Below are 13118 nucleotides of genomic sequence, written 5' to 3' on the forward strand. Positions count from 1 at the left end.
GAGAGAGCGAGTTGGAGAGTGTCTAGCAACGTAGGGGACAGACGTTTGACCCTCCACTCCCAGCTGAAGGAGGCTTCGGAAAGTCTGTTTTATTATTGTACTTTCCGACCACGCACCGCCGCCGCTTGCGAAATACCCGCTTCAGACAGGGAGGAGGTGAGGCGGCAAGGCCCCCCGCATCTCCCCTGCACAGGCTCTAGGTGATAAGAGAGCTGTCCGTCAAATTTGTCTGAACTCCTGGAAGAGCCAATAAAGATAAGGAGTCGGTATTTTTGGAAACCATCGGGTAGGAACCCAAAACAAAACAGAAAACAAAAACCCAGTGCCTCTTTGAGAAACAATCTTTGTCAAATTCAGGAGGCCATGCCAGCAATTTTATTTTTTATGAAACCTCCTTAAAGACATTATTTTTTCCACAATAAGCAAATGGCCAAGAATAACCCGCATCTTGCAAAAATAAAAAAATAATAACAATTAAAAATGAACAAGGGAGAAAGGACTTGAAGAGATACACCGGAAGGATAAAGAATAGTAAAGCTCTGTCATCTGTTACAAGCCTTAAGATGAGACAGCCTTTAAAATTAAATCTTCCCGTCTTCCCAACCTTCAGCAACACCGATTAAAAACAAACAAACAAACAAACAAACAACAACAAAAACGTAGCCACACTGAAGACAGGAGATCAGGAGGTAGATCGGCGAGGGCCTGAGACTACCGAGTTCTCTCTACTGCAGGCCGGTGGGCTGTACCCTCAGCGCTCTTTCAGACCGCTCTCTGCCGGGCAGGGGAGGGGGGCGGAGGCTGGCGTTTTGTGGAGTAGCCAGGCTAAAGGGAACTTCTTTGAGCTTCAATCAGGGCTGGCTCGCTCAAACTGCAGGCCTGGCTCCAGCTTGGATAGTCTAAAAATCGGTCCCAGATAAATCCTGGGCTGCAAGCCTTGAATGGGCTGCCAGAGACAGAGGTGGCTGGTAGGGCAGCCTGGGGGTTCAGCCGAGGAAGAGGAAGCAAGCAGCTGAAGTTCTTCGTTCAGCGTTCAGCGTTCAGCGTTCAGCCTCCTTCCTCAAGTAAGGATTTTTACCACGCCTCCACCTCAAAAAACCAGAAGACTTCATGAACGGAATGGCCCCCCACAATTTTAGCAGCTTCTAGAGCAAAAGGAAACTGGATCTCAGCCTGCTTTGCAGAGGCCTGAAACCTAAACCGGGCCGTGGACAGTTTCTGAGGCCCAATTCACTCCTGCATCTTTCTTCCTCCACCCTTAGGAGCTCAGAGAAGACTGCTCTGGGAGCCCCATAATCTTCTCATAACAAAGAAAAACAGGGCTGGCGCCCCACACGCTCACCCGTTCACGGCCAGCCATCGGGAGAAACCCACCCGAGCCCTTGCCAGGATTCCGGCAAGCTTAGGGGCTGGCGGAGGCGAGCAAGATGTGGTTTGACAGAACCAGGCCGTGTGCCTTGCAAGCCTCAATGCTGCTCCCCCAGTCTCAGCAGCCTCCCGGCTCCCCCTTGCCTTGAAAGGTTCAGGCCCGGATAAAATCTGGAGTCCGCCGCCATTCTCCTCCGCTCCCCCAGCTGACTGCTGCTGCCTGCTCCCGCCCAAGTCTCCCCGGCCATCTGTTAGTACCGTTACCTCGCACTGTGCAGCGGGATGCATTCACCACCACCCCTCTTCCTCTTAGCAGGAAAGCCGGAGGCCAGGTGGGGGTGCAGGCATGGTGACTGGGGAGTTTGTGCTGGGGACTGCTTGCCCAAGCTAGCTGCTACTGTTGCTACGAGAAGTGTACCCCACTGCTGGAGCCTCCCAGCGACTGCCCACCTCCAGCACACACCTCCTCCACCACCGCTCGCTGGCTGTTCGCTAGCCCTAAATACTTTTAAGTTGTCAGGCTCCAGAAAGGCTCAGAAGAACTCGAAACTGAACAGCAGAAGATCCGGGAGCAACCCTAAACCATACACAATCTCAGTGTCCTGCTCTGCCCTTGCACTCCCGCTTTCCCCCCACCCCACCCCACCCAGAGAAGAAAAGCCGGGGGACCTGAGAGAGCCTTGGGAATTGGCCAGCTGTTTTCAGAGAGACGCTTTCAGGGGGTTAAGGTTCCAGAATTTGAGGTATGAGTCTCTCTCTCTCTCTCTCTCTCTCTCTCTCTCTCTCTCTCTCTCTCTCTCCCTCTCCCTCTCCCTCTCCCTCTCCCTCTCCCTCTCCCTCCCTCCCTCCCCTCTCCTCTCCCCTCCCTCCTAGACAATTTAACTCAGCTGGGATGCTGGGATGCTTTCAAAGTGTAGAAATTGCTTCACCCACTCACCCATTCTGTTCTCTCTCCCTCTCTCTCTCTCTCTCTCTCTCTCTCTCTCTCTCTCTCTCATCTCCCCCCCCCACTCCACCATTTCCAGTTTTTCACTAGCAATCCCCCAAACGCTTGAATCACTACTGGACTCTCAGTTCTAGACCTGATGATCTCTCCCCCCACACACACACACTCCCTACTCATCCTTCTTCCATCTCGGTTGGCTGCTCTGAGCCAGGGCATGCCGGGAGGAAAGAAAGAAAGGAAGAAAAAAAAAGGAGGGAGAGAAAGAAGGAAGGAAGAAAAGCTATAGGAATCCGGGTAGAGCCAGCCAGTTTCTCTTCAGGAAGCCCTGCCATTTCAGTGGCCCGACCCTGCAGAGAGCGAAGAGTGGACGCATTAGGCGTATGCGTGCACACACCCAGGGACCTCGGCAGCCTCGCCCGATTTCTGTCTCTAGAGCTGACCTCAGACAGAGAGCGAGTGGTGTGACCCTGCCTGGCCTCATGCAGAGTCAGAACAAGCTGCCTTGACAACTCACAACTCTCCTCCATGCAGACTCACACACACCTGCCCTGCCCCAAGCTCTCTAGGTCTTGGAGGAGAAGGTGCCTTGGAATGAGGGGGGGGGGGCAAAACTAAAGATGCCAAGAAATCATTGTGTGTGCTCACACACACACACACACACACACACACACACACACACACTCGGGTGTACACAGGGCAGTGCCCGGTTTTATTATAATAACCAGTTACTGAGGACTGGCTAGGGCTTCCCTTGGCCTGCCCTTTGCCTCTCTGAAGCCTGTAGTTCAGAGGGTGAATGAAAGCAGCAGAGACATTGGCAGTAGGTCTCCGTGCATGCAGACCCAGGCTGGGACGACACAGAGTGTTCCTTGAAACAAATGCCAGGGGTCCCATTCTGTACCAACACCAGCCTCCTTATGCCCTCTCGGCGTGCTTCTTTTCTGGGACCCTAATTTAGAGACTCTCCCTTAGCGACAAGGACTGGAAAGAGGGAAGGGGGTGCCCTGACTGGACCCCAGCAACAGCAAAGCCTCTGTGGCTGCCAAATTTGCAGGTCGCCCCTGCAAAATGTCTCCAGTGGACTTTTCAGTTGTAAGCGTGGGGCAACTAGGGAGAAACACCACCCTCTACCATGCAGGTCTGTTTTCAAATGCAGACCTTGGCCAAGGCCAGCTATTTATCTGTGCAAACAACGTCGCTCTTCAAAAAAAAGTCCTCTCGGAAGGCCTTTGGGTTTGAACCCAGGCAACCTCAACCTCAGGGCGGGGGCCGTAGGACTGAAAGGCAGCCTGACCTCAAGATGAGAGCCTGCGTCTCTGGTTGAAGGAAGGGGAAATCCAGACAGACCTCTTCAATCCCTTTACATTCACAGAGATTTGGGGATAAAATTAATCCCCATAAATACTCAGCAGGCCCTTCCCAAGAGGGAAAATCTGGGCTTCCCCCAAGCAACAACACAGCCAGACATACTTCCTTCACTGGGCTTAGAGGGTGCATGGCGCCAGCCAGCCATAGCATGCAATGTTGTTGTTTTGAGTATTTTCCATGAAACCTGTCTCAAGAGATCTGTTCTTGTAGGTAATAGAAGACAAAAATGCAAGGACGCAGATGGCTCTTCAATAGCGGTAAGGAGGAGGTTCAGCCAGGCCTAGATAGGGTGGGAAGTGAGGTTCCAAGGAAAAATAAAAGCCACCTTGAGCTATTCATCCCGCCTTTTAGTTCTCCCCAAAACGAGACTCACCTCCAGGAAACTCAGTCTTCTTTTAGCCCGGAAGCCAAAAGGGTTTTGCTCACTGAGGCAAGGTAGCTCACAAGGAGTTTCGAAAGGACATCATCCCCCACGAAAGGCCCCTTTTTTAAAAAACGAAGACTTCTTTCAGGAGCTATCAAAAAAAGCGAGTACCTCCCAGCTCGACGTTGGTTTGTGGTCTCCGACAAATTAAATATTACTGTTTATTGCCAGGCATACCCCAATAAAATAAAGAGGCAACCGGGCGATAGAGACTATCTCACCAGGCGCTGCTCCTATAGGGCTTGGAGACGTCACGAGTCACGCAACCAGCCCGCGCCTTGTCACGCTTGACTGGGGGGCAGTGGTGGGTGGCTGAGTTCTCTCGGTCTTCGTCTATTAAGGTCTACTGTAAGACACAAGTCCAGGATGCCTGGATCCTGGGGAAAAGAAATAAATAAATAAACAAACCCAGGGTCCTCTGGACAAGTGGAAAGGATGAACAAGAGACAGGAGAGATCAAGAGAAGTGAGAACAGAGCCCACCTTAGCCCCACTTGTAAGGAAAACCGGTATTTCCCAAGGTTCATTGCAAAGGGCAAAAGGCTTCTTACTTACACAATTTTACTTTTCTGATGAGGAGGTCTTTTTAGCTGGTTACATTTGGGGTGCCGTATCTCATGCCCACGTCCGTTCTTGCACTGAAATTATTATTAGGGGCTATCTTAGTGGGTATCAGATATCTTAGATGTCGGCCAAGGTTCCTTACAGAGAGAAAGGCCATTCGCCTTTCGGTACGCCGCTCCTTCAGTGAGGTCCAGGGTTGCAATGGGTCCCAGAGTGGCCAGACGGGGGCGGGGTGCGAGTGTGTGGTGGGGCGGAGTGGGAAAGGGGATGGAGAAGGGTGCACTGTGCGGAGGGAAAAAAGAATTCAGCGCCGGGTCCTGCTGAAGGGCGACGCTCTTTATTTTGTTTTGTGGAAGCCGGCAATTATTTCTAGTTGGTTCAATGGGCATAATTTCCAAGTGGCCGGGTGGGTCTGTGCAAGTTTCTATGAGCATTTGGAAACCCATTCCGCTTTGAGTTACGAAACGGACCGCGTAGACTTTACCCCACCCCTGGTGGCGCCCAGCGGTAAGCTAGGCCTGCCCTACAGGGAGCCAGCTAGCGCAGGGCCTTCCCGAGGGTAAGTCGCCCCCACCCCCCACCCCCCACCCCGCCCCTCCAACGACCCCAGGAGGGACAATTTTTTAATTCGGATTTGTCCCCAGTCTCGCAGGTCTATCCTGGGCTTTTGCGCTCCCTGAAACCCTAGGGTTTCCAGAAGCATGACCCGGTTTCACTCTCGGTCCACAGGGAACTGGAGCGGCGATGACACGGGGCGGCCCTGCTGTAGCTGCAGAGCCAAGGTCAGGCCCCAGAGGACAGCGGGTAGCGGCCTGCAGGACGGACGTGGGACACCAGCGCATCCCTGCCCTCCTTCCCAAGAGTCCAGGCTGCCGGGCCTGCTGCTCCAGCTTCGCTTTCGTTTCCCCAAGCGAATGACTCTGACTCTCAAATCCGCGAATTCTCCTAGACGCCAAGAAAGCAATCCGAAATGCCTGTCCTCCTTTTCGACTGGGGTGACCTGTAGGGCCGAGATGGGCGGGAAACCCAGACCGAGGGCGCACTGCGAGTGGGCCGAGTTCCTTTCACTTTCCCCTTTGCTCGGCAATTTCGGGTACAACGGCTTGCACCAACCCTCAAGGGTTTCACCAGCCCTGCTTCATAGACTCGCCCCGCGCTCTGGAGAAAGCAACCGCCACAGAAAAATATTACAGTCTGGATTTTAGCGGCTCATCCCGCCTTCCCTCCGTCCGCTGTCTGTAGATTCTCATGAGGGCGGCGGCACACCTCCCTTTCCCCTCCTTTGCAAGAGCTGTGCTTTCCCCAGACTTGTTCCTGCTGGCTTTTCTCCCCCAGTGTACTTCCTTTCCTTTACAAAATTTCTGCCTTGATTTTAAATACCTAGAAAGACAGGAAGACGCAGAATCCTATTAAAACAAAACAAAACAAAGGGAGTCGTTGCTATTATTATTATTATTATTATTATTATTATTATTATTATTATTATTAATTATCGTTGTCGTTGTCGTCATCATCACCACATTTCCCCTTCCATTTTAAAGTCACACCCAGAGCTCAGAAGAGAATACCCTCAATATATTCAGTTCAGCTTCCCTCCCCACGGGCCCAGTCCTGCCTCCTTTCGGTCTCCTCTGGGGTCAGAAAGTAGAGAGAAGTGCATACAGGCCTGGGAAAGTTAATATGAATTCTAAAGACAATAGTTATGATGAGAAAACTAAACTTTGGCCAACTTAGATCGGAAAAAGGAAGAGTCCTGGGAAGGGTGGGAAGTTTTGGGTTTTTCCCCCCCTCAGGAGGTCACTTTCCCTCTTGCCTAGTGAAATCTGACTTTATTATATTTTTTCCAGGACCTCAGGAGTGGTCTTTCCAGTGTTTTATTCAGCTCTCAGCCTCCCAGCTTGAAGCCTTCAGAGAAGAAAGTTGGCTGTGTTTATTATTATTCAATATTCGATATGCCCTTCTAATATTCCACCACTTAGGATTATTGCTCTTGATTACGTGGGTGGACCGGTTGCTTTGTTTTTCAAATCAAGGATTATGAGATAAGAAATGGTAACGTTCCTCTGGACAGCCAGCTGTTGGGCGAGGAGTCACTCCCTCAGAGTAGCAGGAAGGTGACGGTAGAACTTGGTGGCCAACGAGCTGAGTGGAGCAAGCGGAGCCGCTGTCCAAATCCCCTCTAATTTGGGTGGTCACCAGCCCCAAAAGGCGAGGGCCTGAACAGAGAAGACTTGGAGCCCCTGCAAGGCTGTGGTGAACCCAGGAATTTGAATCCTATCTGCAACCCTGAAGTCGATGAAAGTCCTGCGGGTCTATACCTACACCATCAGCAGCTCCAAAATGTGTGTGTAGTGTCCTTGTTGCCAGAGACTTATGCTAATAAATCTAGGTCTGGGGGTCCTCCATGAGAGTAAAGCGACCTGTCCGGATCCACCCCTACCCCGACTTCATGAAGGGTGCCATGGAAACTTGGGAGTGCACTGTTCTCTGGGGCTCTGGAAAAGACAAATTTTCTTTGGCAGAAGGAATGGTGTCGCGCTGTCGACACGAAAGACTATTTTTCTTGTTCCCTTTGGAGGGTGGTGGTGGGGGAGAAAGAAGGCAAGAAAGAAAGGAAAATTAAATCCACACGTGTTGCGCTTGCTCAAAGGGCCAGATTCAAAACCAGAGATGAAACTACACCTCTGTCAGACACTGACGGCAGCCTCCGAGGGCCCTTTCCAGCCAGCCAGCCCAAAGAAGTGAGGGGTCCCACCAGAGAGAATCCGACCCCAGTTTCATAAAGGGCTGTGCATAAGGGGGGAGGGGAGGGGAGGCGACGCCTCACCCTGAGCCTGGGGAAACAAAGGAGGAATTGGAAATGGCTACTTCTCCACACCAGCTCAGTGTGATAGCTCCAAACTCAATTCACATTCATGCAGAGGCCAACGCGGGCTAGGAAAGTGGTTTGGGAAGTTCCGATGGTCCAATTAGACTTTTGAACTTGGACCTATATGGTCAAAAATTATCATTTTTATCCACACAGATGCAGCCACCTTGATCTTCATGTAGTGTTCTCTCTCTCTCTCTCTCTCTCTCTCTCTCTCTCTCTCTCTCTCTCTCTCTCTCTCTCTCTTCTCTCTCTTCTCTCTCTGCTTCCCTGATGAAAATTTGCAAGACCCAAGTCTAGGAGTACACAGTCCTCTGCTGGGGCCCACTGAGAGGCAGGAAGTGAAAAGAGTTGACACTCCTGCCTGGAACTGTGAGTGAAAACTCTGGTAATGACTTTAGATAGGTGACGGGAGGTGGGGGTGTGGGTGAGGGTGAGGAGGGTAGCCAAACCCCAAAGTGGAAGAATCCGTCACCAAGACAATTGCTTGGTCGAGACCTCTAATTTTTCTTCCCCATCAGCCTGGACTGCTAGCAGTCCCCAAGTCAATCTCTTCCAGCCTCACACAGCCTTGCCAGAAAGCTCTGGAAGCAGATACATACAGTCCCTCTGTCCCAGTCACAACCAGAAGAGCACTGGCGAGTGGGGTAGTGGACAGAACTGGACAGAGTAACATCTCTGGGTTCTCTGATTACTATGGCAACCAGGAGTCACACTAGACACACTCAGCAATGAAAACTGAGGGACACTCCAGTCCTGTGCCCCTCAGTGTCCTGAGGCCTGAAGATGCTTTCACTGGTATCCTTGGCTTTCTGCAGAAAATTGATATTTAGTATCAGCCTGACTGAGGACCCCTTGGAGTGATGAGCCTTGGAACCCCAGCCAGGTCTGGGTCGTATGTATCCTACATAGTACACCCCATGATTATTTCAGTGGTCCCATGGCCACCCTAGCCTTCCCTTTGCTGGCCTGGAGCAACCTCTTCACAGCAGGAAGAAGTTAGAAACTAGAAATTTTGATATTAATGGTAAATGCCACCCCACTTTCATTTAGGAACAACAAGCAAACAAACAAATATACATATTCCGGTTGAATTATTCCTTACATTTCCTGTGAGAGGAGAGTTACTGATCTTTTCTTGGAGTGAGGGTGGACAATGGGCAATACAGGCTAAATTTCTTGTGTCCCTGTGAGGGGCAGCAGTGTGTGTGGGGAGGGGTAGTGCTCCTCCCTCCCGCCATCGACAGCCCAGCTTGGCAATCATCAACCCAGACAAACAGAAGAACAGAGCGAGGGCCATGGGGAGAGAGGTCTAGGCCCATAAAGGCCTTGGAGATAAGGGGTGGTTTCCATCCTACCACCCTCAGAAGCGGCCAGGGAAGGGAATAGTTGCTCATCTCTTTCCTCCAATTCCTGTCTGGGCAACTAATGTCAGCAAAGCTCCTCGCCACCTGTAGGGCCTACCCAGCCTGTCCGGCCTCAGCCTGGTGAGGCAGGCAGGGGTAGGGGCAACTATAGTGTCTCATCTCTTTCTTCCCAGTTCTTTTCTTTTTTTGTGTGACGGGTCTTATGTAGACCAGGCTGGCTCTAATTCCCTATGTTTGCCCAGGATGACCTTGAACATCTGATTCTCCCACTTCCACCTCTCTAGTGCTGGGATGGTAGGCATTTGCTGAGGATAGACCCTTAAGTGAGCACTCTAAGTCCCCAACCCCCTTTGCCAGTGTCCCACTGGTGTCTACACGCATGCACACGCATGCACAGGCACACAAATATTTTAGGCTCATGAATCTGCCAGCACTTGAGGTTGAGGACTAGTGGATTTTTCCAGCAGCGCAAGAGCTACCTGGACGTGAGTCCCCCTGGCTCATTCGGTTCCATACAGAAACATTCACATGTGTCCCCAGCTTTGGTTTCTGGGTGCACTGACTTGGGCCACAGTCAGACAGTCTGACTACAGAGTTTCCCCAGCTCCTTCATCATTAGGCACTCTGGCTTTTTCTACAGAACTTGAGGAGGGCTCCCAAAGAGATCTGTTGGGCTGGGTAAGCTCAAAGGCCACCTTGTTGGCCTCAGTCCTCCCTTTATCCTATGAGAGAAGTTCCAACCTTGTCAAGGTACCTGATTTCTCTCTACCACTCCCATTGGCATCCGGCAAACCAGTAGAGGACCCTGGTTTGCTGGCAGCTGAGGTACAAGATGGAAGAGTCTGGAATTCCACTTCCTACACTTCAGGGTTGTACTCTCATAGCCTGTGCCCTAGAGCTGTAGAGGGGGCTATATTTAGGTGTAGGGAATGTGAAGACAGCCCCCATAGTAAAACCTCACACCCACACTCTAGTCTCTGGCACCCCAGGTAGACCTGCAAGGGAGCCCCCAGTGCAGGAAAAGCTGACCCGAGAGTGCTGCCCTGTCGGGGCAGGGCTGCGAGGACCACAAGGCTTACTGTTTTTATGTTTCTGACATGCAATTTTCAGGAGAGAGGCATTTCAACGTTGGTCTCTCTGCTGTGCTGACTTCCTGGGGCCCAAGTAAGAGTCATAGAAGGGTCCTAGACCAGTGCTCAAGTCTGTACCTTGGCTGCCTGAGCCCAGGAGTAGAGGACTTTCTTAGAAAGGAGCATTGAGAGTTTAGTACAGCTCAGTGCCTAAAGTGGAGTCCCCACTCTCAAGTTCTGTCCCTCTGCTCCTGGCATCCTGGCTGCCTTAACAGCCTACAGGGAATACCTTCCTGGGAAGATATCTAAATCTCCAGGGTTGTGACCTCCAAATCTTTCCCACTTCTATTTCCACAATTCTAAAATTGTAGACCTTGCCAGCACACCCCTCTTATGCTGTGCTAGGGATGAAACATGGGCCTTTACGCACACTAGATGAGCTTTCTACTGATCCAGCCACAACTGTTGTTGCATTTGCTTTGTTTGTTTGTTGTTTTGGGTTTTTGTGTGTGTGTGTGTGTGTGTGTGTGTGTGTGTGTGTGTGTGTGACACAGGGCCTCACTATGTAGACCAGGCTGGCCTCACACTCAGAGATATGCTTGCCTCTACCTCACTAGTGCTGGAGGTAAAGGTGTGAGCCATCACACCTAGCCAATCAATGAAAATTATGTGCGATTGTCTGTCCATTTGGCAAGGGATTTTGTGTCCCTGTGTGTGCTTTCTTGAGGTATTTAAATATATACATTTAAGTATGTGTCAAATGAGAGTTGTTTAGATATATCACTGTGTAAGCTTCCTTGGAGAATTAAAACATACACCCATTTACAGTATGCATTTATGCATTCAAATATATACTTATTATTTCCTATGTACCTCCTTATATGAAAACACCTGTAGACTATAGTGTGCATGGGCATGGGGCATGGGCTGTGTGGAATGATCATGCATGTGCCCATCATCATGGAAGGGCCATGCATGCATAAGTGTGTTTGTGGAAGTGGAGTGGAATGTGGGACTCTGCACGTCTATGTATGTGGTGTGTGCGCATCAGAAGACAACTTGCAGGATTTGGCTCTATTCTTTTACCATGTGGTTCCTGGGGGATTGAACTTAGATTGTCAGACTTGGCAGCAAGCCCCTTTCCCCTCTGACTCACAGCCTCCCCCATCTCTCCATTTTTTATCATCTACTTTTTTTTAAAAAAATACTTGCTTATTTATTTATTTAATGTGTATGAGTACACACCAGAAGAGGGCATCAGATCCTATTATAGATGGTTGTGAGCCGCCATGTGGTTGCTGGGAATTGAACTCAGGACCTTTGGAAGAGCAGCCAGTGCTTTTAACCTCTGAGCCATCTCCCCAGCCCATCATCTGCTTTTATGATTACTGTTTTTACCAGCAGTACCAGGTGTGGGCCTGAAGCCATCCTCTGGCAGTTGCTTCTCTTAAGGCGCAGCATTCTAGAGGCCAGAAGGGATGTCTACAGACAGCCAGGGGCCACCCACTCCTGTCTATATTTGGAAACAAATTCCACAGTCACTTCCTGGGAACTGGGCAAAAGGTGCCTGAGAATAAAGGGGCAAGTACAGCTGAGCATGTCTCTTTCTGTCCCCCAACATGTGGGGGAAGCCCCCACTCCTGATAGGCTGGCAGGACCAGGTGTATGGCGCCCACAGGTGTATGGTGGCAACAGTCTAGAGTACACAGTGGCTGCAATGGAAGGCACAGTGACTTCCTCTCAAGATAGACACATAGCACTCCAATCCTTCATAGCCTTCTAGGCTTCCTGGTCTCAGGATCGGGGTGTTTCCTCTAACCTGTACCTCTGATCGTTTCCTCCTGGCTGGTCCCTGTGCTCAGACAGCCTTTCACCTTATCCCCTGTGAACAGGCCTGTGGGTTCTCAGGAGCCAGTAGCTACTTGCAAACCAGTGTTTCAAGGTGTCTCTAGCCCTGTCCTCCTCTGCTTCATGGTATTAGAAGGAGGCTGACTCCCCTGCTCCCAGGAGACAGGACCTTTGCCACCAGCTGGTACATCCTTAGGGAAAGAATCAAGCAACAAAATACCGAGGGTCACTTAGAATGCACACAGCACATGTAGTGTAGCGTTTTCTCATGAAAATCTAACACAGAATGCATGACAATGTAGACAAAGCCACGATCACTCAGAGCCACCCACAGACTCAAACCTGTGAGCTGGTTAACAGACATGTGCACACTCAGTAGGACTTTTCTTCGCTGGACATCACACCTGGACACCTTCCTCATTGTCCAGCACACAGCACATCTGTGACACATACTTGTTCTCCATCACTCACACTCATAGCTGCATCTTAAAAGAGGGTCTCAGGTAGCCCAGGCTAGCTTTAAACTCACTATGCAGATGATGAAACTGGCTTTGAACTCCTGATATTATTTTTCTTCATCTTACAGGTGTTTGTTGATATGCTCTGCAACTATAGTCTCCCTCTGTCTTACTGTCTCTGTCTCTCATACACACAAAGTGAGAGAGAGAGAAATCAGCCGTCATCCACAACAAATGTCTATCACAACATAATACAAGTCAGTTAGTACACACACACACACACACACACACACACACACACACACACACACGTGCACGCACACACTCAGAGTCCCATTTATACCTACTCATTCGTGATCGACAGTGCATCTACATCTGCCATACATGGACCTAACCTCTTCCCTCTTACACACAGCCTTCCTTTAGGGACGCAGCCAGGCCTGGTGAGTCCACCTTAAGAGAACTGACTCAATAGACCATGTGCAGACTGAGACCAGACAGACTGAGCCCATCTCTATCTGCACTTGGACCCTCAGCCTGCCTTTCCTTGTCTCCTGCCACCCTCCCAGAGGCTCCAGGGCCTTGAGGCGCATCAACCCACCCCAGGCCTGGAAACCACATGGGCTCAACAGCCACTGGTCAGACAGACTCCTTAATTCTGCTCAAGGAGTAGTGGATGTCTAGAGCACCAGGTTTTCGGAGCCCAGCTGAGGCTGGGACCAGCATCCTCTTCCCCCTGCTCAAACTCACCACAGTGACTCCTGACAAAGGACCTGACCCTGCTTCTCCACCAACTGACTCACTCAGATCATAGGTAATGAATCAGTAAAAATGTGC

General features: G+C 50.6%; 1 protein-coding gene across 7 annotated transcripts in view; it reads right to left on the reverse strand.

Annotated features, from left to right (window-relative positions):
• The window catches only part of TBX5 (T-box transcription factor 5), an 86589-nt gene that overhangs the window by 46845 nt on the left and 26626 nt on the right, over nt 1-13118 (reverse strand). Inside the window, exons 1-2 of one of the 7 annotated variants that reach the window (XM_084761697.1) lie at nt 4661-4801; nt 4328-4483 (exon numbers count right to left, since the gene is read on the reverse strand). The exons of 1 other annotated variant lie outside the window; for it this stretch is intronic. Coding sequence is in view for 1 of the 6 variants with exons in the window: in XM_084761694.1 (XP_084617820.1) it covers nt 1627-1656 (30 nt within the window). In the remaining 5 variants the exon portion in view is untranslated. 5 more of the 7 variants (XM_084761695.1, XM_084761700.1, XM_084761694.1 and 2 more) reach the window with 5 other exon arrangements.

Source organism: Acomys minous (genome assembly GCF_964271855.1).
Source record: "Acomys minous genome assembly, chromosome: 16".
In the NCBI taxonomy this organism is placed as follows: domain Eukaryota; kingdom Metazoa; phylum Chordata; class Mammalia; order Rodentia; family Muridae; genus Acomys; species Acomys minous.